This window comes from Cervus canadensis, chromosome 18 (assembly GCF_019320065.1).
Source record: "Cervus canadensis isolate Bull #8, Minnesota chromosome 18, ASM1932006v1, whole genome shotgun sequence".
NCBI classification, from domain to species: Eukaryota; Metazoa; Chordata; class Mammalia; order Artiodactyla; family Cervidae; genus Cervus; species Cervus canadensis.
The window spans coordinates 9,944,546-9,969,142 of NC_057403.1; the positions used below are offsets into that span (position 1 = coordinate 9,944,546).

Genomic DNA, 24,597 nt, shown 5'->3' on the forward strand with positions numbered 1-24,597 from the left:
ACATTATTTTGAACAATAGAAGGTAAACACAACAAAATATTTTTTAATATTGAAACAGGTGAGATATTACAAAGTAAGAAAAATCAGAGGGGAAAAAAAAGTCAAAGGGCATAAAGGAAAGATTTAGGATTCAGCATTATGTAATAAAGAATTTAGGGAGAAAAAAAAAAAAAAAAAGAAGTTAGGGGCTTGCCTGATGGTCCACTGGTGAGAAGTCTGCCTGTCAATGCAGAGGACACGGGTTCCATCCCTGGTCAGGGTAGATCCCACAAGCCTCAGAGCAACTAAGCTAGTGTGCCACAACTGCCGAAGCCCACATCCTCCAAGCCTGCCAGGTATTAATACAACGACTGAACCCGTGCCTTAGAGCCAGAGCTCCACAACAAGATAGTAGCCCCTCCTAATCACAACAGAGAAAGCCCAAGACCATCAGCAAAATTCCAGTATAGCCAAAACCAAATAAATACCAAAACAACAACAAAAAAAGAATTTGGCAGGCTTTGGTCCCCAGGTTCTGGAAGTTTGTTAACTACTCTTGGAATTTAAGGTTTTGTTTTGTTTTTTTTTTTTCCCCCTCTTGGAATTTCCTTAGTGACTGAAGTAGCTTTATTACTCTCCGTGGGCCCTGATAATTTATGCTAGCAACATGACCTACGGTCGGCCCCTAGCTTAATAATGGGATGACTCAGGTTGTGAGGCTGGGCATTTCACAAAGACCAACGAAGTGACTAGAGGTTTGGGGCTTTGAGCCAGGCGGGCTGATTAGCCCAATCTCTAAAGAGGGGAGAATGCTGGAGACGTTATCAATCCCACCTATGTAGCTAAACCCGAATAAAAGCTCGGGACTTAAAAGCTTGAGTGAGCTTCTCTGCCTGGCAATACTGTATTCTGTCACACATGCCAGGAGGGCAATGGGTCCCTTGGCATGATGACTCTGGGTAGGTTCAAACAAACCCGTTCAGAAGTTAAGGAGCTTATCAAGTCCAGAGAAACAGCATTTCAGGAAAGAGAGAACAAACACGGACTATGCCTCTCACCTCGGAAGGAATCATTTCTGACTCCTTGATCTCCTTCTCCTCTGGTCTTCCTTCTCAGGTAAGATCAGTTTTGGGAAGTGACCCGAGGGTTGAAAATAGGCTGTTCAATACTTAGAAAACCACAGCGAGCTCCCTGTAACACAGCCCCACACAGAGGGAGAATCTCAACAGGTACAAATCACAATCCTCCACGGCCACTGGCACAGCAGGGATTCTGGAACACAGAATCAAACGAGGTGGTTTTAGTTTTATTCTTTTCTTCAGAACTCGCCGCCCTTCCTGTGAAAACCACGCGTTGGCCCCAGGGTCCCGGCAGCTAAGCTAACAGACCTCTGAACTTCTCACGGCGATGCGAGGACACACTGGGGACGGGAAAATGGGGGCGGTACCTTGAACCTCCACAGAGACTCCCGAAACCCACGTGTGAAGGACACCAGGCCGTGGGACGACGACATCCGGGTTTTAAACTAACAAACAAACTCACCAGATCTCTCTATCGCTCATTTAAACGCAACTCCGGTCTGCAGGCTACTGCGCACGCGCGGGCGGAAAATCCGGTACAGAGGAGGGTGAGTGCGCTACGCCGCGGCCAACGAGAGGCGACGTAAGGGGGGAGGGTGGGAAGAGGCCGGAAGCGCAGGTACGTAGGGGCGGGGCCAGTGGGGGCGGAGCCTTACCTCCCTTCACCCCTCCCCAGTCGGGTTTGGGTCTGTTGGTCCTTCTGTCCAGCTGTGCTTCCTTTTTTTACCTTTTGATGTCTTTAAATCTCCTTGACTTCCTCTGGAGCAGAGCTGCTTCCTGCCTGTTCTAAGTTAGTGTTTCACACAACTTAAGGCAAAAGAGAAGAATTTTGAGAGCTGCTTCTATGGGAAGCTGAGATGTATTCAGCAAGTTGAAAAACAGGGAAAATTCAAAAGCCCTTTGTGTGAGTGTGTGAAGATGTGTGTCTCCTCAGTGACGAAAAGTACAATGTCATCAACTCAGATGATCCGTTTGGAGTGTCATGTGAGTGTATGCTCCTCGGTTGTGTCTCGAGACAACAAAGATTTGGAGTGTCACAGCTCTCGGGTCTTGGACAGACAGGGTTATAGCTGTTAGACAAGGATGACTTCCTCTCTGCTCCTTGGACCTCTCATCTGAGTTCATTCCCACCGACCTGGGTATATGTCTGTTGTCTCCATTCTCGTTATACTCCTGGGATCATTCAGTTGCTCCAGAACGGTGACCAGGTCCGGCTTAGAGGCCACAAGACCTGTTCATCACAGAAAGGAAGGTATTGGAGTTTCAGCTTCAACATCAGTCCTTCCAATGAACATCCAGGACTAATCTCCTTTAGGATGGACTGGTTGGATCTCCTTGCAGTCCAAGGGACTCTCAGGAGTCTTCTCCAACACCATAGTTCAAAAGCATCAATTTTTCGGTGCTCAGCTTTCTTCACAGTCAACTCACATCCACACATGACCACTGGAAAAACCATAGCCTTGACCACATGGACTTTTGTTTGGCAAAGTGATATCTCTGCTTTTTACCATGCTATCTAGGTTGTTCATAACTTTCCTTCCAAGAAGTAATCGTCTTTTCATATCATAGCTGCAGTCACCATGTGCAGTGATTTTGGAGCCCAAAAAATGTAATTCTGACACTGTTTCCACTGTCTCCGCATCTTAGTTTTCTGAATGTTGAGCTTTAAGCCAACTTTTTCACTCTCCTCTTTCACTTTCATCAAGAGTTCATCAAGTTTAGTTCATCTTCACTTCCTGCCATAAGGGTGGTGTCATCTGCATATCTGAGATTATTGATATTTCTCAGGCATATTTCTCCCAACAGAAGGATCAACAGATCCCAAAACGGACAGGGGCCGGGCGAGGGGAGATAAGGCTCCGCCCCCTCTGGTCTCGCCCCTACCCAATTGCGCTTCAGGCCTCGTCCTGCCCACTGCCCTTATTTCGCTGCTCCTTGGCCCTGGCTTAGCCCAATCACCTCCCTCTGTACCACTTCCTCCGCCTGCGCGGGCGCAGTAGCCTGCAGACCCGGAAGTGAATGTAGACTAGCGACGGAGGACTTTCAGTGAGTTTGCTATATTTGTTTGTTTAAAACCCGGATTTGGTAGTCGCTCAGCCTGTTGTCCTCCACACGTGTTTCTGGGGTGTCTATGGATGTTAAAGAAGACTCTTGAGATTCCCTTGGACTACCAGAAGATACAGCCAGTCAATCCTAAAGGAAATCAGTCCTCAATATTCATTGGAAGGACTGATGCTGAAGCAGAAACTTCAATACTTTGGCCACCTGACGCAAAAAAACTGACTCATTTGAAGAGACCCTGATGCTGGGGAAGATTGAAGGCAGGAGGAGGAGGGAACGACAGAGGAAGAGATGGTTGGATGGTATCACAGACTGGATTGACATGAGTTTGAGTTAGCTCCCGGAGTTGGTGATGGACAGGGAAACCTTACATGTTTCAGTCCATGTGTCGCAAAGTGTGGGACACGACTGAGTGATTGAACTGAACTGGTGGAGGTTAAAACTACTGTCCCCACCTTCCCGCCCCCCGTGTGTCCCAGCATCGCTCTGAGAGAAGACATCAAACCCTGCATGAACCACTAAATAAAGAGTAGGTAGGCAATTTAATGATTACTTCTTGCTTTAATCATCTTAAGTGGAGACACCAGATGTTTTCACAAATCCTAGGTGCCTGATAATTCTTTAATCCACTTCTTTTCACACATGTTTCTGAGAATTTTCTATTAGATGTTTGAATCTAAAATTCATAAATGATAGTGCCAGAAAACTAATCAGAAACTGAGGACACATAAGACAGTGTCTGAGGAAGTGGAATACAAATGTGATAAACTTTATAAAGTGCTAGTTCTTAAGAAATTATATAAGAAGAGAGCCTTTTAAAAATACGGTTAAAAAACAGGGAAGTTTACTCATAGCTCTGTGGAGACCAACCTGGGACAGATATCAATAGAATGGGGAGGACTGCAGATCTCTTCAAGAAAATTGATATACCAAGAGAACTTTTTATGCAAAGATGGGCACAATAAAGGACAGAAGTGGTATGGACCTAACAGAAGTGGAAAGTATTAAGAAAAAGGGCCAAGAATACACAGAAGAGATATACAAAAACGATCTTAATGAGCAATATAACTAGGATGGTGTAATCATTCACCTAGAGACAGACATCCTGGAGTCTGAAGTCAAGTGGGCCATGGGAAGGATCACTATGAATAAAGCTAGTGGAGGTGATAGAATTCCAGTTGAGCTATTTCAAGTCCTAAAAGATGATGTTGCTAAAGTACTGCACTCAACATGCCAGCTAATTTGGAAAACTCAGCATTGGCCACAGGACTGGAAAAGGTCAGTTTTCATTCCAATCCCAAAGGAAGGCAATGCCAAAGAATGACCAAACTACCACACAATTGTACTCATTTCACATACTACCAAAGTAAGGTTCAATATTCTCCAAGCGTGTCTTCAACAGTATGTGAACCGAGAACTTCCAAATGTTCAAACTGGATTTAGAAAGGCAGAGGAACCAGAGGTTAAATTGCCAACATCTATTGAATCATAGAAAAAGCAACAGAGGTCCAGAAAAACATCTACTTATGCTTTATTGACTACGCCACAGCCTTTGATGGTGTGGATCGAAACAAAGTGTGGCAAATTCTTAATGAGATGGGGATACCAGACCGCCTTACCCACCTCCTGAGCAATCTGTATGCAAGTCAAGAAGAAACAGTACTGGACATGGAACAATGGACTAGTTCCAAATTGGGAAAAGAATATGTCAAGACTGCCTATTGTCACCCTGTTTATCTAACTTTTATGCAGAGTACGTAATGCAGGAGACCTCAGTTCGACCCCTGGGCTGGGAAGATCCCCTGAAGAAAGGAATGACTACCCACTCCAGTATTCTGGCCTAAAGAATTCCATGGATTGTATAGTTCATAGGATCACAAAGAGTTGGTCAGAACGGAGTGACTTTTACTTCCACTTTTCATCATGTGAAATGTTGGTCTTGAAGAAGCACAAACTGGAATCAAGACTGCAGGGAGAAGCATCAATAACCTCAGATATACAGATGACTCCACCCTAATGGCAGAAAGCACAGGGGAACTGAAGAGTCTCTTGATGAAACTGAAAGAGAGGAGTGAAAAAGTTGGCTTCAAACTCAGCATTCAGAAAACTAAGATCATGGCATCCAGTCCCATTAGTTCATGGCAAATAGATGGGGAAACAATTGAAACAGTGAGACTTTACTTTCTTGGGCTCCAAAATCACTGCAGATGTTGACTTCAACCATGAGAGTAAAAAACGCTTGCTCCTTGGAAGGAAAGCTACGGGCAATGTAGACAGCATAATGAAAAATAGAGACATTACTTTGCAGACAAATGTCTGTCTAGTCAAAGGTATGGTTTTTCCAGCAGTCATGTATGGATGTGAGAGTTGAACCATAAAGAAGGCTGAATATCAAAAAATTGATGCTTTCGAACTGTGATGTTGGAGAAGACTCTTGAGAGTCTCTTAGACTGCAAAGAGATCACACCACTCCATCCTAAAGGGAATCAGTCCTGAATATTCGTTGGAAGGACTGATGCTGAAGCTGAAGCTCCAATACTTTGACCATCTGATGCGAAGAACTGATGCATTGGCAAACATCTTGATGCTGGGTAAGACTGAGGACAGGAGGAGAAGGGGACGAGAGGATGAGATGGTTGGATGTCATCACTCACACGGTGGACATGAGTTTGAGCAGGCTCTGGGAGTTGGTGATGGACAGGGAAGCCTGGTGTGCTGTAGGCCATGGGGTCCCAAAGAGTTGGACACGACTGAGTGACTGAACTGAGCTGACTGATAGGTGTAATTAATTCCCTTTGCAGTACAGTAGTACAAAATTGTAAAACAGCTATATTCCAAATAGAACTTTTTAAACGGATATATTTATATAATCTAGAAATTGTTATAGCTTGAATCAATTATTAATAATATGGGGGAAAATGTGCTAAACATTTATGCCAGTTTATTTTAAAATTCTATGAGGTAATTGAATATATTAAATATTTTAGCATTTTACAATTGGGACAAATACACTTAAGATATTTAATATAAGATCATATAAGGAAAAGATAAACTTTGAAGTCAACCTGAGATGAGCATTCTTTCATTTTTGGGAGGTTTTGCTTTCTGCAGTGACAAAAGTACTTGAGTTTGAAATTTATTTAGAAGGTCCTATCTCTAGTTCTCAGTGGATACGAAGTTAAAAATCAGAAAACAAAAACCTGTCTCCAGTATTCCTAAAAATTAAGCAGTTTGTCTACCACTTCACTCACATATTTTTGTCTAGAGGTAGAAAGAAACTTTAAAAGGACTGGCATACAGTTACTCAAATTCGGCACAGTTTTTCTAGGACCCCCAAGAAATGGAAGAGCAACCAATGAATGCAGTTTGTCACAGTCCAAGAGGAGACTTTTAGTTCACACTGTGATGAAGAAAAGTAATCACTGGAGATGAATTCATGAATGATTTAAGAGACAGAATGGGGCAGGTGATACATTTCTCTGACAGCAGTGAACACAAAACCAGGTTTTCCCAATTGATTTCCACTGAAGATGATCTTCCAAAACCACCTGGGGAAGGATGACTTCCTCACTGCTCCTTGGACCTCTCATCTGAGTCATCATCTCCATCCATTCATACCTACCTAGGTATATGGCTGATGTCTCCACTCTCCTTATACTCCTGGGATCATTCCAATTGCTCCAGAAAGGTGACCAGGTCCAGCTTAGAGATCACAAGACCTGTTCATCAGAGAAAGGAATATTTGTGTTGTCAGAGATTCATCAGTGTCCAATCCAATATGTATTCAGTTGAGATGAAAATGCATGGGAGATTGTTAATACTGCCTGGAAAATGATTTCCCCAAATTCTTTATTCAAGTCACCTGTATAACACAAACAAACACATAACATCAGATCCTGAGATATTGGTCAAGTACTACGAAGGCAAAGTAAGTGTGTAACTGTGAAATTAAGAAAAGGTGTGACTATTTAATACTACAGAGCTTATACAATTACCACTAACCTAGAATAAAATGATAGCTTACAGTGAACGGTGTCAGATTCATGATCTCCAAATAAGAAGATTTAACTTCAGGACCAGGGACCAGGCATCAGGCTTGATCACTCAAGAGCTTTTGTGTAGCAGAATTGTATTAAAGTGAAAAAGGGACAGAGAAGCTTCTGACAGAGACATCAGAAGGGGGTGGAGAGTGCCCCCCCACCTTGCTAGTCTAAGCAAGGGTGCTATATACTATTAAATTATTAATTACAATAAAACAAAACAATGTCTCAAGGTTGTAAAAATTTTACCAGACCCACTCCCACAATTTACGTTTGAGGATAACAGGATTAGAACTTAACAATAGAAAGATCCTACCAGACCCAGACCCCTTTATTGACTATGCCAAAGCCATTGACCGTGTGGATCACAACAAACTGTGGAAAATTCTTCAGGAGATGGGAACACCAGACCACCTGACCTGCCTCCTGAGAAACCTGTATGCAGGTCAAGAAGCAACAGTTAGAACTAGACATGGGTCAACAGACTGGTTCCCAATCGGGAAAGGAGTACTCAAGACTGTATACGTCAGCCTGCTTATTTAACTTATATGCACAGCACATCATGAAAAATGCTGGGCTGGCTGAAGCACAGGCTGGAGTCAAGATTGCCAGGGGAAATATCCATAACCTCAGATATGCAGATGAAATCACCCTTAAGGCAGAAAGCGAAGAACTAAATACCCTCTTGATGAAGGTGAAAGAGAACACCACTACAATATTGTAAGGTAATTAGCTTCCGATTAAAATAAACTAATTAAAAAAAAAAAAAACTACTATGTATAAAATAGATAAGTCACTAGGATATATTGTATAGCATAGAAAATTATACCCTTTATCTTGTGATAACTTTTAATGGAGTATAATCTGTAAAAATACTGAATCACTATGGTATATACCTGAAACTAATGTAATATTGTACATCAACTATACTTTAATTAAGAAAAGAATTCAGGACAAAAGAAATATAAAAGGTGCTCTTTTTTTTTTCTTGGAAGAAGAGCTCCACTCAAAGTAAATCAAGGTTCTTCTTTCTAGAAAAAAGAAAGAAAGAAAGAAACTGAAAGAGGAGAGTGGAAAAGTTGGCTTAAAACTCAACATTCAGAAAACTAAGATCATGGCATCTGGTCACATCACTTATGGCAAATAGACAGGGAAACAATCTAAACAGTGATAGACTATTTTGGCGGCGGGGGGGGGGGGGCTCCAAAATCACTATAGATGGTAACTGCAACCATGAAATTAGAAGACGCTTGCTCCTTGCAAGAAAAGTTATGACCAACTTAGACAGCATATTAAAAAGCAGAGACATTACCTTGCCAACAAAGATCCATTTAGTCAAAGATATGGTTTCTCCAGTAGTCATGTATGGATGTGAGAGTTGAACAACACGGAAGAATTGATGCTTTTGAACTGTGGTGTTGGAGAAGACTTTTGGAAGTTCCTTGGACTGTAAGGAGATCCAACCAGTCCATCCTAAATGAAATCAGTTCTGAATATTCATTGGAAGGACTGATGCTGAAGCTGAATCTCCAATAATTTGGCCAGCTGGTGTGAAGAGCTGACTCATTTGAAAAGACCTTGATGGTGGGAAAGATTGAAGGCGGGATAAGGGGACGACAGAGGATGAGATGGTTGGATGGCATCACCAACTCAATGGACATGAGTTTGAGAAAACTCTGGGAGTTGGTGATGGACAGGCAGGCCTGGTGTGCTGCAGTCCATGGGGTCGCAAATAGTCAGACATGACTGAGCGACTGAACTGAACTGAACCAGACCCACTCCCGTAATATAAATTCTAAGATACCAGGATTAGTCAGGAGGTTTTCAGGAAGGAGAAACTGTCTTCAAGCAGGATACATTGTTGTTGTATAATCCCTAGTACAGAGTTTTAACCGAGTTGTTCGTTGTTTAATCTTCAGTTCTGGGCTTAAAGAAAAAGTCATGTGTCTAAGACACACAACATAAAAAAGTCATTTTATGTGTCTAATACCAAGGAATGTAGAGGGAAAAAAGGTATTTGTCCTTTTCTCCGCCTTGAGAATTCCAGACCCCTATCTCCTATTCGAGACCCCTCTCTTCCCTATCTCCTCCCCTATCCCAGACATGCTTGAATGTATGTTTAGTTGAAGCCTAAGTTCAGAATTGTCTGAATGAGGATTTGCAGTAGAGATTATATTACCTTCCAGATTTTCCACATTTCCTTTCAGAGAACATGTATGTTTCAAAAAAGGATGGAAATCTTTTCTTAAATACTTACACTTCTCTGCAGATGTTGAAGACTGAAGTCGGTGTTTTTCCCAATTTGACTCATGTTGCTGATTTCTTTTTGCAGTAATGTTAGCATTATGTATAACTGTCTGCATTTCTTTATGTCCACTGAAACACACTCTCCATCTTTCATATACTCTCGTACATTCCCAGTCTTTCATTAAATTTAAGTTTCTGAGCTGAAATGTTTGATATATTCCTAGGTTTGCTTTTGGGAATACATCTTCTAATGCTGGATTCTTTGGCATCAAATCCTGGATGTCTTGTGGAGTCATAGCTGAAAGATTGCAAACAGCAAGTAATTTTACCTGCTATTCTCAGTGAATATCTCTAAAGATTTAGAGAAAATTGATAACCATTAGGTAGTTTAAAAATAAAATGGAGACAGAAGGATCAAGATACCAGTGGTTTAGGCAGACGTGGAGATCATCTGTGCCTAAATGAATGAGAAATGGAACAATTCTCACAAAGCACTGCTAAGCACTAGCAGACGCTCATCGAAATCTAAGAAAACAAGAAAGATTCCTGCTGCGCCAGGTAGGGTAAAAGAAAGAAGAAGGAAAAGGAAGAGGAGAGGAAGTGTGTTGGGGCCTGCAGTCCTGGGGGAGATGAAAGTCAGAAGAGGTCTCCATATCTGGGGAAGCCCCTCACTAGGGGAGCTCAGTTTGGACAGAAGGAGAGCCTCATTCTCTGTGGGAAGAGAACAACCAGCCTGTGGCAGCAGGACAGAGAGAGACCTGCACACGGGGGCCTGACCCCTGCCCTGCCCACCCAGCCTGAGAGGCAGGTCCACCATGGCAGACAAGGGCTGGGTGCTGGAATGTGGGTTCTGGAGAGAAGACCCAGCAGAGGACTGCAGTTGGCTATGAGGAAACATCCTGAAGGGATGGGGTGAGGGCGGAGCTCTACAAGTGGGATGCTTCAGTTGGAAGCCTGAGCCGCCATAGAGCAGAGTGCCTTTGGTGACTGATGCCCAAAGAAGAAGCCCATTGCACCCCTTGTCCTTTGTGCCAGCTTGTCCTTGCAAGGGACTATGAAGAACTCCACCCATGTAGGTCTTTTGAGCCCCCCGGGAACAGCCTCCCCCATCGACCTCCTCCACAATCAGCAGACTCCTGCGCTCTGGGGCAGCTCGGGAGCAGACACCTGTAAGTTGCCCACACGCTCAGATGGAGCTGAAAGCACAGCTGATCCCCAGGGATGAACAAGAAAAGCTGACACCTCTCCCTGCAGCAACAGAAGCCACGGTCTCACACCCACGACCGGCTGTGTAACCTCAGCCCCTACAGAGCATCTGAATCACCTACCAGCGCTCTCTCCGTTAGGGCAGGGGCAGCTCTAGCTGCTGTAGACTCTGTGGGCTCCCACACAAGGGGGCTGGGCCAGGACAGAGCCTGAGCTGCCCCAGAGCACCACAGCAGGTCCAGCTCCACGCTGAATGCAATTCCAGGACCTCACTTCACTTAATCTATGGTGGTGACCTTGTGAAAACAACATCTGTGAACATCCAGGGCCATGTGCCATCCTGCCCATGGTTAAGGTGGGGCAAAGAGCAGTGCCTACACTACATCACATGAGAGCCTGCAGAACGCATGGGAGGGGGAACCAGAGCACATCCTGAGTGAACATCCCCAGAGGAGTAATACTCAGCGACTTTTCTCCATGTGCGGGTGCTCCAGTCCCACCTGCCTCACACCACAGATCAGAATCACAGCTAAGACTCAGATCTGGAGGCTCTATTCCACCACGCAGGGAGCAGGCACCACCAGAGAGAGGGCAGTAACAGCCACAGAACAATGGGGAAACAGCCCTAATACCCACAGCAGGCTCTGGGCACAGTTAACAAGAATCAAAGCCCAGATCAAGAGGATGAGGGCACAAACCTTGGGATCAACCTCACCCACCAAGGTGCAGACAGCAGAAGGAAGGCTAACTAGGTTCCTGTAGCCTTCAAAAGAGAGACCACAAACAGAACGCTGGACAAATGAGATGGCAAAGACATAGGTTATAGGGGAAGAAACAAGATAAAAACCTCCAAGCACCACTGAATTCAGAGGTGACAGGCAATCTAATGATTACTTCTTGCTTTTAGTCATCTTAAATGGAGACACTAAACACTTTCACAAATCCTAGGTGCCTAATAATTCTTAAATCCACTTCTTGCCACACAAGTTTCTGAGAATGGTCTATTAGATGTTTCAATCTAAAAATCAGAAATGAGAGTGATAAAGACTTAATCAGAAACTGAGGACACATAAGACATTGTCAACGAAGCTGAATACAAAGAAGATAAACTTAACAAAGTACTAGTTTTAAGAAATTAAATAAGAGATACTTTGAAACTATGACTGAAAGAGGGAACTCCACTCATTGCTCTGTGGAGACCTAAATGGGAAGGAAATCAATAGAACAGTAAAGACTAGAGATCTCTTTAAGAAAATTAGAGGTACCAGGAATATTTCAAACAAAGATGGGAACAATAAAGGACAGAAACGGGTTGGACCTAAAAGAAGCAGAAGATATTAAGAGGAGTTGGCAAGAATACATGGAAGAACTATACAAAAAAGATCTTAATGACCAAGATAACCACGATGGTGTGATCACAAACCTAGTAACAGACATCCTGGCATCCAAAGTCAAGTAGGACTTAGAAGGCATGATGACCAACAAAGCTAGTGGAAGTGATGGAACTCCAGCTGACCTATTTCAAGTCCTAAAAGATGATAATGCTAAAGTTCTGCACTAGATAAGCCAGCAAATGTTGAAAACTCAGCAGTGGACACAGGACTGGGAAAGGTCAGTTTACATGCCAATCACAAAGAAAGACAATGCCAAGGAATGCTCAAGCTACTACACAATTTCCCTCATTTCAAACAATAATAAAGGCTCAAACATTTTCCTAGCAAGGCTTTAACAGTACGTGAACTGAGAGCTTCCAGATGTTCAAACTGGATTTAGAAACGTCAGGGGAACCAGACATCAAATTGCCAACATCCTTTGGATCATATAAAAAGCAAGAGAGTTCTGGAGAGACAACTACATCTTTTTTGGCTACCCCACATCTTTGAATGTGAGGATCACAAGAAACTGTGGAAAATTCTTAAAGAGATGGGAACACCAGACTACCGTACCTGCCTCCTGGGAAATCTGTATGCATGTCAAGAAGCAACAGTGAGAACTGGACATGTGACAATGGACTGATTCCAAATTGGGAAAGGAGTACATCAAGGCTGTACATTGTCACCCTGCTTATTCAACTTATATGCACAATATTTCATGCAATATATCAGGTTGGGTGAAGCACTAGTTGGAATCAAGATTTCAGGGAGAAATATTTATAATCTCAGATGTACAGATGACACCCCCCTTGTAGCAGAAAGCGAAGAGGAACTGAGGAGTCTGTTGATGAAACTGAAAGAAGACGGTGAAAACGCTGAAAAACTCAACCTTCACAAAACGAAGATCATGGCACCAGTCAGATCATTTCATGGCAATCGGCAGGAGAAACAGTGAAAGCACTGACTTTATTTTCTGGGTTCCAAAGTCACTGCAGATGGTGACTACAGCCATGAAAGTAAAAGACTCTTGCTCCTTGGAAGAAAAGCTGTGACCAAAGCTGGCAGCATATTAAAAAGCAGAGACATTACTTCGCTGACAGAGGGTCGTCTAGTCAAAGCTATGGTTTTTCCAGTAGTCATGTGTGGATGTGAGAGTTGGACCATGAAGAACTCTGAGTGCCGAAGAATTAATGCTTTTGAACTGTGGTGTTGGAGAAGACTCTTGAGAGTCTCTTGGACTGCAAGAAGATCGCACCACTCCATCCTAAAGGAAATAGGTTCTGAATATTCACTGAAAGGACTGATGCTGAAGCTCTGATGCTCTGGCCACCTGATGGGAAGAACTGACTCACTGAAAAAGGCCCTGATGCTGGGAAAGACTGAAGATGAGAGAAGGGGACAACGGTAGATGAGATGGTTGGATGGCACCACTGACTCGATGGCCAAGAGATTGAGCAGGCTCTGGGAGTTGATGATGGACACGGAAGCCTGGCTTGCTGCAGACCATGGATTGCAGAGTCAGACTCGACTGAGCAACTGAACTGAACTGACTGATATGTATGATTGATTCTCTTTGCTGTATAGGAGTACAAAATTGGAAAACAGCTATATTCCAATTGGAACTTTTAAAAAACATTTCTTTATATAACCTAAAAATTGTCATAGTTTGAATCAACTATTAATAATATAGTGGAAAATGCACTGAGTTTATGCCAATTTATTTTAAAATTCTATGAGGTAATAGAATATAATAAAGTATTTTAACAAGTTAGAATGAGGGCAAATACACTTAAGATATTTAATATGAGATCACATAAGTGAAAGAGAAACTTTGAAGTCAACCTGAGATGTGCATTCTTTCATTTTCACAAGGTTTTGCTTTCTGCAGTGAAAAATTACTTGAATTTGAAATTTATATAGAAGGTCCTATGTGTCATTCCCAGTGGATAGGAAATTGTAAACCAGAGAATAGAAACCCATCCCCAGTATTCCTAGAAGTTTGGCAGTTTGTCTACCACTCCACTCACACATTTCTGTCTAGAGGTAGAAGGAAACTTGAAAAGGACTGTCACATATTTACTCAGAATTGGGCAGAGTTTTCCTAGGGCCCACAAGCAATGGAAGAGCAACGAATGAATGCAGTTTGTCACAAGCCAAGAGGAGACTTTTAGTTCACACTGTGGTGGGGAAAACTAATCGCTGGAGATAAATTCATGAATAATTTAAGAGACAGAATGGGGCAGGTGACACATTTCTACGACAGTAGCAGACACAAACCCAGGTTTTCAAAAACCATTTCCACTGAAGCAAATCTTCCAAGGCCATGTGACAAAGGATGAGTTCCTCGCTGCTTCTTGGACCACTCACCTGAGTCATCTCCATCCATTCATACCTACCTGGGTAAATGGCTGTTGTCTCCATTCTCCTTATATTCCTGGGATCCTTCAGTTGCTCCAGAAAGGCAACCAGGTCCAGCTTCGAGACAAGCCCTGTTGATCAGAGAAAGGAAACTTTGTGTTGTTAGAGATTCATCAGTATCGAATCCAATATGTATTCAGGTGAGACGAGAATGAATTTTGTTCTAGAAAGCGATATCTGGAAATACTTTATTCAAAGCCGCTATACAATACTAACAAACACCTATCAATCAGATCCTGGGATTCTGGTCAAGTAGTACTACGGCAAAAGTAAATGGTGTCAATGTGAAATTAAGAGAGTGTGCACCTATTTAATACCACAGAACTCACACAATTACCACTAACCTAGAATGAAGGAGGCAGAGTACATCAAGGAAGAAAAACGTCACCAGCATAACGAGTCATCATGAAGCCTTTCTTTCTAAACTCACAGATACTCATTTCCCCCTAGAAAGCAGAGATCTGGAACTACTCTGGGAAGCAGAAAATTTCAGAAGACATTCTAGAAATGAAGGAACCAAAACCTAGTGGGTAGGTAAGCGATTCTGGATGGCAGTTATTCTCACCCAAGGTGGCCAGGTTCCCGTAGGTCTCTAACATCACATCCCTGTACAATTCCCACTGACCGAGGTCCAGGCATTCCCACTCCTCTTGAGTGAAGTCTATGGCCACATCCCGGAATGTCAGCTGTCCCTGAAATACAAAGTACAGAGGGCATGGGGCCGTGGGAAGACTTCCTTATGTGACCCAAGATGGAAACAGCAAGTTCAGAGACCTGGTTGTGATTTAGTGGCTTGGCTGGTATTACAAAATATATTTTTTTACACAGTAATCCTTTCTACCCAATTTCTAAGGTGAAGAAAAGAGGATGAGTTATGATCCACAAGCCATTAGAGAAAGTATTCTCATCTGAAAGAGAAATTATAAAATCATCACGGCAACATTAGCATATTTATTTTTCGGTGTTCTACTCCTGTGACATAAATTGTTTATCAAAGAAACAGGAAAAAAAATATTTTTAGGTGTATTCTGAGCCAAGAGTTCTGAAGTGGGGCCAAAGTGCCACATTTTTAGCAAGGTTATTTGAGTTAGAAATGTTGAAAACTCTGCTCGATGAATGATGATTTTGAACCGTAATGAAATAGAATAGTAAGGTAAGAATTCATACTTAAGTTGGAACTGTAACTGTTTTACAGATTTTAATGGTCCTAATAGGATAGTCTGGAAGCCTTCCCAAGTGGCAGTCATCCATTGAATTTGCAGGAGTGGGGGAAGCTTGGTCCTTTCCACCCGTGAGAAACAGGAGTAGTCAGAAGGGAATTCTTGACGATGTTCAGGAGTGGGGGAAGCTTGATTCCCTCCCCACCTCAGAGATTAGGTTAGTTAGAAATAATGAATATCAGTAATGTTGCTCTTATACCTATTGCCATATATTAACAAACAGCCATTAAATGGCAAAGCTTAAACTTTACTTCAGCTTATGTACTTCAGATTTTAACTAATAAAACACAGACAGATTCACAGAGACAAGGCTAAGAAAAGGTGATAGAAGTTTCTGTAACTGTAAAGAATACTAAAGCCAAGAAAAGGTTTGGTCACTCAGGCATGTCCAATTTTTTGTGACCCATGGACTCTAACTTGCCAGGTTCCTCTGTCCAAGAAATTACCAAGCAGGAATACTGGGGTGGGTAGTCATTCCCTTCCACAGAAGTTCTATGAAAAAAACTAACCAGAAAAAGAAGAAGAAGAAGAAGAAATAATTGATCAGGTCATGTTAGTATTTCCATACATACATTCCAGTTCAGTTCAGTCGCTCAGTCAGGTCCGACTCTTCACGACACCATGGACCACAGCACGCCAGACCTCCCTGTCCAACACCAACTCCCAGAGCCTACTCAGTTCATCTCACTGAGTACTGATCTACACTCCAATGGGGCTGTATACTCATTAAGGGTAAGAGAGAAAAGTTTCATGTCACTAAAGTCAGGTCATTTTGAATGGATTCAAAATGTACATAATGTTTGAGGATGATATTCTTTATTTACACTGACTTAATTTTTTTTTTTTTTACACTGAGCTGAATTTAGAATTTCAGTACAGTTGAGCATAGATTATGATTAATAAGATTTTTGTAAACATTTTGGAAAATACAAAACTGTGATGAGACTCTGTGATGTGAGCATGGAGTGTACTGGAAAAGATCAGACCTGGGCTTGGGATGAAAACCCCCACTCCCAAAACCCAGCATCTCTGCTGAACACACCTGAGTGTTCATGTCCCAAAGCAGAAAGAAAGAAAGAAGACATGAAACTACCCCATTAATTGTGACAGTTTAGGTACATCCCTCACTTTTTCTTTTCAAGAAACTTGTTCAAGTCAAATGGAAAAAACAAATCCATAGAATGGGAATCTCACAGAAACACCTAAACCAGTGAACATGAGTCATGGGGCAAGAAGTACATGGAAGAATGCATTATCACTGCACGGGTATTTTGTCACTATTTTGGAAACTATGATCTGAATCTATCATTAGAAAATGTTAGTTTGGGGACTTTGTGATGATCCAATGACTAAGACGCTGAGCTCCCAATGCATGGAGCTCTGGTTCTTTTCCTCATCAGGAAACCAGATCCCACATGCTGTAGCTAAGAGTTTACATGTCACAACCAAAGAACCTGAAAACTACAAGGATGACTGAAGATCCTACCTGCCACAATGAAGACCTGGTGCAGCCAAATAAATAAATATTTTAAAAAACTGTTTTATGCCAATTTCACTTCATATGTGCCTTCCCTGATCTGTAGCCTAACACTACATTTAAGTAGTTAGTCTCACTTATCGATATAGAGCAGCCTCTGCAACGTTTTTATTTCTGAAACTTTTCTGAAGAACTATGGACCGCTGAGTTCACTCTATTTATAAGGACAGTCTGTAACTCCTGCTCTAATGAGCTGAAGCTGCATCCGCATGTAAACTCATCACGCGATTTCCCCTACTTCACTATGATCCTAACACCAGACCACATCCCAATGGGAGTCTCTGGTAGCAGTGCCTCCCCGTGTTGATCTCGCCCAAAGGGCATATAGTGAACAACTGAACGTCACTAATTCGTGTTGAGAATTCATTAGGCTCTAGAGAAAGCCAGGATACAGAAAATGGATAACAGGCTCTGGGATTTAATGGAGAAGTTAGTCTAAAGAGCTGCTCTTCACTATACTAAGAAAAAAATGAAAAACTAAGAAGTAGACAACGACAAACCACCCAGGGAGAAAACTTAGAATCAGAGAACTAAAGGTTTGCAGGTTCTCAGTCCAGGCATTTCAGGAGGAAAAGCAGCCCAGCCCCAGACCCGGACAGGACGTTTACCTGAGAAGCTGCCATTTCCTCCTCTTCTTCCTGCTGCTCTGAGTCTTCTCTGGGGATGTTATGTCCCAAACTCACATCCACAGGTTGAGAAAATACCTTCAAAGGCCGCCACACAGCTCTTTCACCTGCAACTGCTGCAGTGAAAATGAAGAAAAAAGGTTATGGTCTCTGCTGCCCTTTTCAAGCCTTTTTTGGGCTTCCTCTGTTTCTGATCGGTAGGCGGCAATCAAGACTAATCTGACATGTGAATCACATTCTGTGTTGGGTGCTTACCTTTGGTGCATTCCCTTTGCAGACCACCCCTGGGAGTTCTCCTTTCTTTTTGCATTACAGAGAGCAGGTCGCAGCACAATTCACGGGAGACAGTGGACCTGACTCCTGGGCTAGCTGACTTACATTATGAGGGTGTTTGAAACACGGCGGGTGAAGACCCGCATTTAGGAGCCCTGAGCTGCAGCCTCACACTCCGCATTCCTGAGATCTCTCCGGAGCTGAGGATTAGGGCGGGAACTTCTAGAAACAAAGGAAGTCGGGCAGATTGCCTGGGGAGGGGCTCTTTCTAGGATGGGTGTGGCCCTCCACTGCCTCTGCCTGTGCCCTTGGGGGAGGGGTGGTGGGGAATGCGTGCTTGGTGGGAATCTCCTGGGGGCCTTGGGTTCCTGCAAAGCTTTGCTCTCAGAATTCTTCCCAAAGATGCCTTGCCTTTAGCCTGCTAAGTCCGACTCTTTGCCTCCCCTTGGACTGTAGCCCGCCTGGCTCCTCTGCCACTGGGGACTCTCCAGGGAAGAATACTGGAATGGGTTGCCATGCCCTCCTCCAGGGGATCTTCCTGACCCAGGAATTGAACTCGTATCTCTTGGTGTCTCCTGCATTGACAAGTGGTTCTTTATCACTAGTGCCACTTGGGAAGACACAGGATACCCTGAGTACCTAGGTTTTTCTACTACCCTCTGCAGCCTGGGGACACAGGTTTTCACAAAATGATTTGAACTGTGACCACCTGTCTGCAAGTGAGGGATCTGCAACTTCAGAGACCAGGAGGCTGGAGGTGTTTCGGTCATTGGAGAAACCAAGCACCGACTCTTGGAGAGTTGGAGAACTCAGGTTTATTATGCCGGGGGCCCAGAGGAGTTAACACTCCAAGTTCTGAGCCCCAAAGGGGTTACAGAGTTTTTATACGTGGACAGGCATGATTAAGAGAGTTTGCAGGTTTGCAGGGGCTAGGGCAATTGCAAAGAGGAGGACAAGGATGAGTTAGATTAATTCTAGTTCCTAGTATTGTGAGTCCTCACACTATGAGACCTTCGTGATCATAACTTTGCAAAAAGGAAGCTGAGTTACAGAGGCAGAAGGAGAAGGAGGCTATGAAAAAAATCTGTAGTTTTTCCTCTTCATTGCCCCCACTTGATGCTTCTATCACTCATTGTAGAAAGCATCATCTCGTGTTTGATAGGACATTCAGAGCTCCCCGTCATTTAGGGGACTATATTGAGCTATTAACATCTGTAACTTTATGGATTCCACTCGAGACGTGATGAACTGGGTAATAACTTTGAGAATACAAGGGCCAAAAAAAGGGCCTGAAAGGACATGAAGAGAGTACCGGTTAATGGGAGAAGCCACAATTCCCAGCTCCAGGTACTGTTCCAATTACCCCAGGAATTTGCTAGTTCCTCTCTGCTTTTCATGGTTCATTCCCTTAGCTGTTGGGCCCTGTCTCTGACTATTCCTAATTGGTTTACACAAAAGCAGCGTTCTTCGTTCAAGAGAAACAGGCAGAGTCCCGCCTTCTCAGCTGTCAGTAGGTGGAGCCCTCTCCCATTCTGTAAAAACACCTCAGCCAAGAAATCTAGCTGCTCCTGTAAGGCCACTAAAGATGTGGCTGCTCTCTCAATGTTGCCTGTGTGTTGTAGCCATGCGTTCTGGGAAACAAACTCACTCGGAAGGACAACGCAGATAGTGGAGTGCAGTTCATTACACCGGCGGGGCCAAGGCAGAGTCTCCTCTTAGCCAAGGACCACAACCAGTTTTTGTGAAAACCTTCTATAGCCTAAGTGGATAAGGTTCCCTGAAACTAGTCTGAACAAAGGAAAAAGAATGATACAATCAAAGTTAACCAGCAATCATATGCCTGAAGCCTAGGTAGTTAAGCCTAGGTAGTTAAGACCAATAAGCCTGTGGTCATACCCAAAAAGCGCAATAGAATGTATGATTCTATTCGGTTACACAGATGATTAGGGTATTCTTTTAGGCAAAGGAGAGCCCTGGGGCTCTTCCGGGGACCTAGTTTTCCAGTTGATATGTCGTTTCCACAGATACTAGGCATATAGCTCAAAGTCCACAGTCCGGCCCAAGATGGAGTCCTGCTTTCAAGATAGAGCCTGTTCTGTTTCCTCCTTCATGTTAAGTCCTTGGATGGTGTATGGTAGAAGGTGATTGATGGAGCCATGCCTCCTATTCCAATACTTACCCTAGCCAAAACTTCCAAACCAACCATTTGGTTTGGCTAACCTGGATGGCTCTTTTTGACCAGGTCTGTGCTGTCAGAGGTACAGTGAGAGTCTGGTTGTTAGGGCCAATATTCATCTGGGGATCCAGGAAAGCTAAGGTGCAGATACTCACCCATTGACTGGTAGGCATAAGTAAACATCTGTCCCACAAACTAAGAAAAGGCCTTGATGGGGCGGCACCATATTGTGTCTGTGGCAAGATGAGTGGGCCATTCACCTTTTACAGTTTGATTACATTCGTCCCTGGCTAAATTGCCTACAGCTTCAGTTCCTCCATCATTTGTAAAGCATTCTGGAGCCTTTTGAGTTAACTCAATTGCCCTTAAGACTGGCCCTTATAAGGGTGGACCTGTCAGAGTTCCCATGGCTGTTGCAATATTTAATGGTACTGGTGTAGCTAAATACCGTGGAGCTCCTAAGGATGAGCAAAGCCAGCAATCTCTGGCCAGCTGGGGTTGGTGTCATATAGAAGGTGAGGAGTTGCGTTGAGAATCTGGTACAGATGAAGGTTTAACGGGGAGTTAACTCTATAACCTGCGTCATACTACCAACAGGCAGAGCCTGATTTTGAAGGGCAAAGTTGGTCCGTGATTTCATTTGTCTGCATTATTGTCCCTGTCCAGTAGGTTTTCCCATTTATTTGGCAGACAGACTGCTGTTCTGGGTTGTAACATCTACATGGTATTTGGGCGTAGACGGACGGAGGTGCAGGGGCGTGATGGCAAGGCCATGGTGTTGGGGTCCCACCCGGGGTTTGGATCCTCTGGTGGGGGAAAGGTAGCGGCAGTGGGGGACACAGCTGGGAACCATTTTTGGCACCCAGGACCCTGGATATACACGCATGGTTATGAAGGCAGAAGGTGATCGGCCTATAGGATAGACTATCTATACATTGCTCTAGCTAATGGTTGAGTAAGTGATTTTTCCAAGGGTTGACTGTAATGTTGACAGGTGCATGATGGATAAGGCACGGCTCCATCTGTTGCAGCAAGGGACACCAAAAGGCTCCAAAGCAGCTGCACATAACAGGTAACTGAGCACTAGCAAAAGGTTTTCTCCGCATCTCTGAGTTGTCACGGCTATAGCAACTGAGCCTGTCGTGAAGTGGGGTCAGCTATCCTGTGAGCGATTTAGATAGGAGGGAGAACCGATCATAGAAACATCTAATTAGAGTGAAGCTTCCCACTGCGATGAGTTACCAGACAGCTAACCGCACCTTCTGACCCATATCCCACTCCTGGGGTGCTACTGAAGCTAGGCCTGTAGCAAAGAGTACAACAATACCAATGAGGAATAGAGGCCAAAGTTGACAGTAAAAATCCATTGATATCTTGATAGCCAGATCCTCAAGCTTTCGTGAGTTGACCAGCCAGCTGCCAGAGGGTGGCTCGAACAAGGCTGAAGAATCGTCAAGCTTCTGCCGTGCGTGAATGGCACGTGACTAGTCAGCTTCTGGAGCGGCTAGAGCAGGCGCAGCGTCTTTGGTGGGTGAGTGCCGTTGTTTATGGAACCAGACCTTGAGGGGATTTCTGGGGTCCCAGATTGTTTTCCAGGTGTCCTCATCACAGGAAGCCGCTGCCTTCTTGACTCTGGTGTGGTGGATCCAAGGGATGACGCCTGTAAGTTTAAGAGCAGTAGGGGTTGCCAGGACAACTGTGTGAGGGCCTGTCTCCTGGCTGAAATGGTTCTTCTTGCCAATCTTCAACCCATACCTCATCTCCTGGATGATTGGGATGAACCCAATTGCCCAAAGGAATGGGTGTCCTTTCGAAGGTTTCTCGGGCGATATGGTGGAAGACTTTTCCCAGGAAATGGAGGTGTCAGGACATCTCCAGGTCAGCTAATTGTTGGGGGTTTCCCTTGAGTTTTCCTATCACTGGAGGTTTTCTCCCATATAAGATCTCACAGGGAGAATAGCCTGAGGACTCAGGGTGCATCGGGCTTGGAGTCAGGCTGGGGGGTCACATGTCGATCCAAGATAACTGGTCTCCTGACGGAGTTTAGCTAATGTAGTCCTGAGGTTACAATTCATGCGTTCAACTTTCCCTGAGCTCTGAGGCCTGTAAGCGGTGTGAAGCTTCCATTCGAGGCCCAGTGTCCTGGATGAGGTTTGGATTATCTGAGACACAAATGCTGGCCTATTGTCAGACCCTAGGGAGAGAGACAGCTCATATCTCAGGATCATGTCTCTTCTCAGGGCCTTGGCCACTTCTCGTGCCCGTTCAGTGCATGTGGGGTAGGCTTCAGACCATCCTGAGTAGGTGTAGACTACCACAAGGAAATACTTATAGCCTCTATAGGGCTTGACTTCAGTAAAGTCCGCTTCTAGATCTTCTAACGGCAGTGTTCCAACGGTCAGCACCCCTGGGTTGGGTCTTGGTCCTTGGCTGGTGTTGCTCTGAGCACATGTCACAGAACTAGCACTGATCTGCACACACAGGGCTGGGAGCTTAGGAACGAAATAGAAGTGTTTCAGTAAGGTCGCCAGCGCAGATTTTCCTAAACGAGTTTTCTCATGATGCTGTTTTACCAGCTGGATTTCTATATTGCTGGACACAAGGAGTCTTAGGTCTGGGAGCTTCTACCAGCTCTCCTTTTCTTTTATTCTTCCCTCATTTAGAGCCCATTGATCTTCTTCCTGGCATATTTTGGGGATGGAGGCAATTCTGGTGCCAAGAGGACCTTAACGATTGACTCAGGGCTCACTGTGGGCCTCGGATGGGTGGCCACTTCCTTGGCTGCCTGGTCAGTGAACCGATTTCCGTTGCTGATAAGATCAATTCCTCGCTGATGATCTTTACAATGGATGACTGCCACTTGGCAAGGCTTCCAGACTGCTTCTAACAGCTGAAGGATTTCTTTTTCGTTTGTAATCTCCTCCCCCCCTTCCCTGCTGACAATAGTCCCCTTTCTTTATAAGCGGCTCCATGTACATCTAAAGTAGCAAAAGGCATACCTTGCCTCGGTATAGATGTTGACTCCTTTCCCTTCGGTGTGCCTTAGTGCCGGCACGAGTGCCCAGTTCAGCCCTCGCTGCTGACCACCCTTGTGGCAAGGCCTCGGCCTTCACTATCTCATCGGTTCTTGTTAAGGCAGAGCCCCCTTTGCGCTCCCCATCTTGGATAAAAGTACTTCCGTCGGTGAACAGTTCCAGTTCTCGGTTCTAGTGGGGAATGTCCATCAGGCCCAGCCTGCTCGAGTAAATCTCATCTATGAGCTCCTCACAGTTATGATCGGGGTTCCTGCTTCTGTAGGAACAAACTGGTGGGGTTCAGTGTCTGCACAGTCTAGAGTTGGACCCATGGGTTTTTGGAAAGCAGTTCTTGATAGTGAATCACCCTGGAGTTGGCCAGCTGCTGGAGTCCAACCCCAGCGGGCCCAGGAATACCCGAGGGATGAGTGGTGTCGGCGAAGAAGAAGACAAACACACAGAGACGGTTGCGTGGAGGAAAAAGCTTCTTTTTTTTTTTATTTTTATTTTTAGGACAGCTCAGTTTTTATAGAATGAACATTACCTCCCCCTTAAGTCACCACATATTACATCAGATATTGGTTTCATGCTTCTGTCAATATTTTTCTTTCCCATGTTTCTCCCCTGTGTATTCATCTGGAACATTTCCAATTACAGGGTTTTTTTTCCTGAATGTCCCGTACATTAGTCTTCTTGCCTCAATGGCCTAACATTTTCACTCTAACAAAAACAACGTTCCACAAATTTCAGGTATAGCATCAATTCGTTAAACAATAAAACAATACATGGGAAGGGCTACACAAACATGTTTGACATTTCTGAGAATAGTGCCATGTGAAAACACTGATATTTTTCTTTACCTAAAATTGCAAAGTCTACAGTGATTAACTATGAAGCAGTAAAACACCTCTATTAATAGTGAGGTAATGGCAGTGAGCTGGTTAATATAAATCTTCTATTGAAATCCTATGTACCCAATTTCCTAACTCTTCAGAAATACCCATAATCTTCTATTTTTTTTTTTAATTTTTATGTTGTTTAAAGAAAGGGAAACAATGGACAGATAGCAGCAAGGAAATAGCAGTAATGAAAACCCTCTCAACCAAGGAGCAAGTAAACTAAAGCAGTATATCTACTTCTAAATCTAAATGCCTCTACTCTTTTCTATTCTAGAACATTATCATCTTTTCGGCAAGCAGCCAAACTATGCCTGTGGCCTTTTCCTTTTTTTAATTTTTTTTTTTTTTTTTTGCCTTTTCCTTTTTGACTTGATGTTTATGGACGTGTCTTCAGCAAGAGCAATCATGAGCATTTCTAAATAGGCTTGGACTTTCCCAACGAGGCCTTA

General features: G+C 43.8%; 2 protein-coding genes across 5 annotated transcripts in view; one reads left to right on the forward strand and one right to left on the reverse strand.

Annotated features, from left to right (window-relative positions):
- LOC122420399 (zinc finger protein 737-like) overlaps positions 1-24,597 on the forward strand; it is a 494,626-nt gene that overhangs the window by 306,119 nt on the left and 163,910 nt on the right. The gene's annotated exons all lie outside the window — the stretch shown is intronic.
- Positions 1-24,597, reverse strand: part of LOC122420589 (zinc finger protein 345-like) — a 56,311-nt gene that overhangs the window by 12,494 nt on the left and 19,220 nt on the right. For 2 of the 4 annotated variants that reach the window (XM_043435852.1, XM_043435847.1), the window contains exons 1-2: positions 1,522-1,635; positions 1,038-1,251 (exon numbers count right to left, since the gene is read on the reverse strand). Coding sequence is in view for 3 of the 4 variants with exons in the window: in XM_043435847.1 (XP_043291782.1) it covers positions 1,038-1,052 (15 nt within the window). In the remaining variant the exon portion in view is untranslated. Of the gene's footprint in view, positions 1-1,037; positions 1,252-1,426; positions 1,636-24,597 lie in introns of those variants that run through there. The other 2 variants (XM_043435848.1, XM_043435849.1) reach the window with 2 other exon arrangements.